Genomic DNA, 6792 nt, shown 5'->3' on the forward strand with positions numbered 1-6792 from the left:
AAAAGAGAAGAACCACATGGTTCTCTCAATTGATGCAGAAAAAGCATTTGACAAAATCCAGCATCCATTCCTGATTAAAATGCTTCAAAGTATAGGGATAGAGGGAACATTCCTGAACTTCATCAAATCTATCTATGAAAAACCCACAGCAAATATCATCCTCAATGGGAAAAAGCTTGTAGCTTTCCGTTGAGATCAGAAACACGACAAGGATGCCCACTCTCACCACTCTTGTTCAACATAGTATTAGAAGTCCTAGCAACAGCAATCAGACAACAGAGAAATAAAAGGTATCCAAATTGGCAATGAAGAAGTCAAACTCTCTCTCTTCGTGGATGACATGATTCTTTATATGGAAAACCCAAAAGACTCCACCCCCAAACTACTAGAACTCATACAGCAATTCAGTAATGTGGCAGGATACAAAGTCAACGTACAGAAATCAGTGGCTTTCTTATACACTAGCAATGAAAATATAGAAAGGGAAATTAGAGAATCGATTCCATTTACTATAGCACCAAGAACCACAAGATACCTGGGAATAAACCTAACCAAAGAGGTAAATGATCTGTACTTGAGGAACTACAGAACACTCATGAAAGAAATTGAAGACACAAAAAGATAGAAGACCATTCCATGCTCTTGGATCGGAAGAATAAACATTGTTAAAATGTCCATACTGCCTAGAGCAATCTATACTTTTAATGCCATTCCAATCAAAATTCCTCCGGTATTCTTCAAAGAGCTGGAGCAAATAATCCAAAAATTTGTATGGAATCAGAAGAGACCCCAAATCACTAAGGAAATGTTGAAAAACAAAAATAAAACTGGGGGCATCACGTTACCTGATTTCAAGCTTTACTACAAAGCTGTGATCACCAAGACAGCATGGTACTGGCATAAAAACAGACACATAGATCAGTGGAACAGAGTAGAGAGCCCAGATATGGACCCTCAACTCTATGGTCAGTTAATCTTCGACAAAACAGGAAAAAATATACAGTGGAAAAAAAAAACAGTCTCTTCAATGAATGGTGCTGGGAAAACTGGGCAGCTATATGTAGAAGAATGAAACTCAACCATTCTCTTACACCATACACAAAGATAAACTCAAAATGGATAAAAGACCTCAACGTGAGACAGGAATCCATCAGAATCCTAGAGGAGAACATAGGCAGTAATCTCTTCGATATCAGCCACAGCAACTTCTTTCAAGATATGTCTCCAAAGGCAAAGGAAACAAAAGCCAAAATAAACTTTTGGGACTTCATCAAAATCAAAAGCTTCTGCACAGCAAAGGAAACAGTCGAGAAAACGAAGAGGCAACCCACGGAATGGGAGAAGATATTTGCAAATGACAGTACAGACAAAAGATTGATATCCAGGATCTATAAAGAACTCCTCAAACTCAACACACACAAAACAGATCATCATATCAAAAAATGGGCAGAAGATATGAACAGACACTTCTCCAATGAAGACATACAAATGGCTATCAGACACATGAAAAAATGTTCATCATCACGAGCCATCAGGGAGATTCAAATTAGAATCACATTGAGATGCCACCTTACACCAGTTAGAATGGCCAAAATTAGCAAGACAGGAAACAACGTGTGTTGGAGAGGATGTGGAGAAAGGGGAACCCTCTTACACTGTTGGTGGGAATGCAAGTTGGTGCAGCCACTTTGGAGAACACTGTGGAGATTCCTCAAGAAATTAAAAATAGAGCTTCCCTATGACCCTGCCATTGCACTACTGGGTATTTACCCCAAAGATACAGATATAGTGAAAAGAAGGGCCATCTGCACCCCAATGTTCATAGCAGCAATGGCCACGGTTGCCAAACTGTGGAAAGAACCAAGATGCCCTTCAACGGATGAATGGATAAGGAAGATGTGGTCCATATACACTATGGAGTATTATGCCTCCATCAGAAAGGATGAATACCCAACTTTTGTAGCAACATGGACGGGACTGGAAGAGATGATGCTGAGTCAAATAAGTCAAGCAGAGAGAGTCAATTATCATATGGTTTCACTTATTTGTGGAACATACCAAATAGCATGGAGGACATGGGGAGTTAGGAGAAGGGAGTTGGGGGAAATTGGAAGGGGAGGTGAACAATGAGAGACTATGGACTCTGAATAACAATCTGAAGGGTTTGAAGAGGTGGGGGGTGGGAGGTTGGGGGAACCAGGTGGTGGGTATTAGAGAGGGCACGTATTGCATGGAGCACTGGGTGTGGTACAAAAATAATGCATACTGTTATGCTGAAAATAAATTAAAAAAAAAATAAAAAAAATAAAAAAACAAACAAACAAACAAAAGAAAACACACCCTTGTACTCATTAAGCAACAACTCTCCATTCTTCCTTTACAACTACCAATCTGCTTTCTGTGTGTGGATGTACTCATTCTGCTATAATATCAGAGTAAAATAATGAGTTAATTCTTCTAAACCATTGAAATTTACTGCTGAATTATCTACATCATAATTTCTGTTCTACACTCCAGGGTAGGCCTTGTCAGAAAGTACATTTGGACTCTAAACCCCTAACCTGAGAAAAGTTTTGGTTAGGAACCAAATCTGAAAACTTCCATCTTAGGCCTAAGTGTATAGAATCCCTTACTGAAACAAGCAGCTGCCAATGCTAGCAGTGTTAGACACATAACAGCTGAGTGCCAAAACCAGGGCTCTGATTGGTGATAACTTCCTATAGATGAAGAGAAGCAAACCACAACAAACATATATCATAATTCTGTTTTTAAGGTTCAGAATAGGCAAAACTAAGTTAGACAAAGAAAACAAAAGAAAATGATTAACAAGTTCAGAGTAGCAGGCAGTTTTGGGGAGTAAAGAAGAGATGGCAAAATGAATAATTTCTTAAGCTGAGTAGTATGTATGTATTCATTTCATAATAATTCTTTAATTGGAATATATATGTTTGCTCAACTTTTGGAAATGACATATTTTTCATAAAGATAAAGTGATAATAATAATAGAATAGATTGCAAAGGTTTTAAGTAAAAAAGCAAAGAACATGATGAAACTAGGGTAAAACTGAAAAGCTTAGCATGAACTGTCACATTGCAAGCTTCCGTATCTGGCATATTTGCTGGCTTTTTTTGTTTGTTTGTTTTTTTGTTACCTGTCTTATAGGAAGAGACTTCAGACCTGTTTAGGAAATGGTGAAAATGGGAAATTAATATTGAGAATTTTCTTATAAATTCAACCTTTCAGCAAAAAGCACTCAGGTATATACTAGGACTGCTACCAGTTATTTATGTCTTGCAAAGGCCAATATGAAGGGTATGCCAATATCCTCGAATTTCTGCAGGCCAGAAGAGCACAATGGTCAGAAGAGATTCTCTAAGGCCTAAAGAAAATCCTTTAGGCCTTGAGGCAGTAAAGTAAGCAATAGAGTAACACTGTAGGCATCAAGTTCAAGGGCATTGGCCCTCTAAAGAGGCAACTATTGAGCCTCTAAGATTTGAAGGGATGTCTTCATGCAGTTATGATTTCATGTCTTTTACTTATTCTAAAGGGAATTTAACTGAGTCTGTTGGTATCTTTCTCTCAATCATTTTCCGTCTGTGACATCTGTGCACTGACAAACCAGCTTTCATCCCAGGTGCAGGACTTTTCACTGTCCTTCACCCTAGGAAGCTTGACATTGGAGGGTTTGCCGGTGCTTCACCTTAGGTAACAGAATCCAAAGAAGGCCTTGAATACCCTGTTGTTTGCAGAGGGAGATAATGCATTTAGAGTTTTCTGGAGTATCAAATGAGAAGAGGCTGTTACTCTGAGTTATAAATGGCCAGATGAGGAGGAAGAGCCTTTATAATTGACAACTGGAACAAAATGAGTTTTCAAAAGAAGATTGAGAAAAGTGCAAGCTAATTTTTTTTTTAAAGAGTGGGAGAGAGGGAGAAAGAGAGAGCACACACATGATGGGGGGAGAGGGAAAGGGAAGCAGGGGGAGAGAGAGAATCTTAAGCAGTCTCTATGCCAAGCTTGGAACTCAATGTGGGATTCTCACAACCCTGAGATCATGACCTGAGCCAAAATCAAGAGTTGGATGCTCAAATGACTGAGTCACCCAGGTACCCCAAAAGTGCAAGCTAATATTACATGAATTAAGTGAATAGTTTGTACTTGGTTTTGCCCCTTTTTACTTAAATACGGTGAATTAGATAATTGTAAAATATGGATTAAAACAAATCAGGAGCAATGTGAGAATGAGTTTATGTTTTATAGGTAAAAGTGAATTATGTGGGAGTGATGCAGTGCCTTAAAGCCAGTAAACCACTGGTTCCTAAGCAGCGACCAGTTGTTTCACAGCTGAAAGATGGTTTAGGATTCACTTGTGATGAGATCAAGACCAGATTATTTGTCTAGAGCTCATAGCCTGCACTCTATAAGAAAAAGAACAGGAGTAAGATTAGCTAATTGTAGAAAATACAATTCTGAGTGAAGATTATGTGAGAAATGAGGTTTCTAGAGACCCAGAGCCTTCTTGCAGCCTCTCACACTGGAGATCTGGCCACCATCCCAAACATACAGAAAAGTTCTTGGAAATTTTGTGAGTCTGAGCTCTGCATCAATATGTTTATTGTTTCCCTGCAGAACTTTCAGCTTTCCATACCTGTCTTCTAAAGACATCCAGTTGGAATTCTTTAACTTTCTTGCCATTTACCCTTATCTATAACTTTTCTTTCTTATAGATCCAGGACCCTACCTTCTTCTCAAAAGTGCATTCCCAAAAGTCAATAAAAGTAATGATAACTTAGTGAAACTAGTGATTTTACAAAATGAAAGCCCAAGATTAATTAGCCTAACGTTACTGTTCTGAAATGAGAAAAACGAACAAATATGAATAACAAAACTCTCTAGATTAAGGTGGTTATTTCATAATTTGTTTGCCTTGAAAAGGAATTGAACCATTCTTCCTATAATTACTTTCTGTCATTTTCTTTTTTTTCCTTAATTTTATTTTTTTTAAACATATAATATATTTTTATCCCCAGGGGTACAGGTCTGTGACTTGCCAGGTTTACACATTTCACAGCACTCACCATAGCACATACCCACCCCAATATCCATAACCCCACCCCCCTCCTCCCAACCCCCCTCCCCCCATCAACCCTCAGTTTGTTTTGTGAGATTAAGAGTCACTTATGGTTTGTCTCCCTCCCAATCCCATCTTGTTTCATTTATTCTTCTCCTACCCCTTAACCCCCCATGTTGCATCTCCTCTCCACTTTCTGTCATTTTCTAATGGACTTCTAATTTATGTTGCAGCATCTGACATGGTAAGCATACCTTACTATTGTAAACTCACTGAATGTCCTTTTGTATGCAGATATATTCCAGTTCTCCACCATTTTCTGTTTTCATTTCAGTACCTGATATGTTGCAAATACTTTCCCAAAGTTCTTGTCAGAGCTGCCTTCACCTCCTTGTTCTTCAGGCTATAGATGAGAGGATTCAGCATGGGAGTGACTACAGTATACTGCACAGAAAAGATCAGCTCAAGTGGGGAACCTGAATTTGGCATGAGATTGCGGAGCAAACCTGAACCATAGTAAAGTGTCACTGCAGTGAGGTGGGAGGAGCAGGTGGAGAAGGCCTTGCTTCTGCCTGTGGTAGAGCTAATGCTCAGGATGGTGGTGATAATATGGGCATAGGATAAGAAGACCAAAAGGAAGGTTCCTAGCCCATGCAGAAGAGTGGAGCAGAGCAAGGCAATGAGGTTTCTGGAGATATCAGAACAAGACAGTGAGAGGAGAGAGGGCATTTCACAGCTGAAGTGGGGGATGATTTGGGCCTTGCAGAAGACCATCTTCATAGCTAGGAAGATGTTGATGAATGCATCCAGAAAGCCCAGTCCCCAAGAGCCCCACACAAGCTGCATATACAGTTGTTTACTCATGATCTGTCCATAGAGCAGAGGGTGGCAGATGGCAGCATAGCGGTCATAGGCCATTACAGAAAGCAGACAGGCTTCAGTTCCTGCAGCAACAAACACAAAGAAGACTTGAGTGAGGCAGCCCTCTACTGATATTGTTTTCTTCTGAGACTGAAGGTTCTCCAGCATCTTGGGTACAGTGACCGAAGAGAAGCAGATATCAACAAAAGAAAGGTGACTCAGGAAGAAGTACATGGGGGTGTGGAGGTGGAAATCAGCCCTTATCACCAGCAGCAGCATCAGGTTCCCCATGATAGTCAGCAAGTAAATCCCCAGGAAGAGCACAAAGAGTGCAGCCTGGATGTGGGGGTTGGCAGAGAGCCCAAGGAGAATAAACTCTGTGATTGTGCTGTAGTTCCCCAAGTCCATTTACAAAGGCCTTCTCCTAGAAGTAATATAAAAAAGCATAGGAGCCAAAGGTCTTTTATTCCCTCAAGGAACTTTCTGATTGCATTGGTTCTCTTTTCATATCACTGTTATCCAGTAAACAATTTTGCTTTCTATTATTACCTGGGTTTTGTGTCAACCACTTAAAAAAAAGATGATTAAAATATGGCCCCTGTTCTTAATATTGTCTGTTGAAGAATATAGATATGAAGAGAGAATGTATACTGTAACTAATGCAATGGCAGCATAAACTGTGATTTAATGAGGGTCAATAATGATAGTAAATTGAGCGAATTTGACAAAACTTTTTAAGAAAGTGTATGATTGCTCTTGGAAATGTGTTTCTGACACATATTTAGTTTGAATAAAAAAGCACCCAAAGGCTCAGTACTAGAAAGAGTGCAGCCCACAGGCTGTTAAAACATGGGTAGTT

General features: G+C 39.5%; 1 protein-coding gene across 1 annotated transcript; it reads right to left on the minus strand.

The window, feature by feature from the left end:
• Positions 1–5402: 5402 nt before the first annotated feature.
• LOC125106911 (olfactory receptor 8S1-like) lies at positions 5403–6341 on the minus strand. The gene has a single exon (XM_047741496.1). It carries the CDS (start codon positions 6339–6341, stop codon positions 5403–5405), a length of 939 nt encoding a protein of 312 aa, XP_047597452.1.
• Positions 6342–6792: the final 451 nt, after the last annotated feature.

This window comes from Lutra lutra, chromosome 8 (assembly GCF_902655055.1).
Source record: "Lutra lutra chromosome 8, mLutLut1.2, whole genome shotgun sequence".
In the NCBI taxonomy this organism is placed as follows: Eukaryota; Metazoa; Chordata; class Mammalia; order Carnivora; family Mustelidae; genus Lutra; species Lutra lutra.

Bases quoted from the DNA above. Each gene is read 5' to 3' on its own strand.
- LOC125106911 (XM_047741496.1), bottom strand. From the start codon at position 6,341: ATGGACTTGGGGAACTACAGCACAATCACAGAGTTTATTCTCCTTGGG.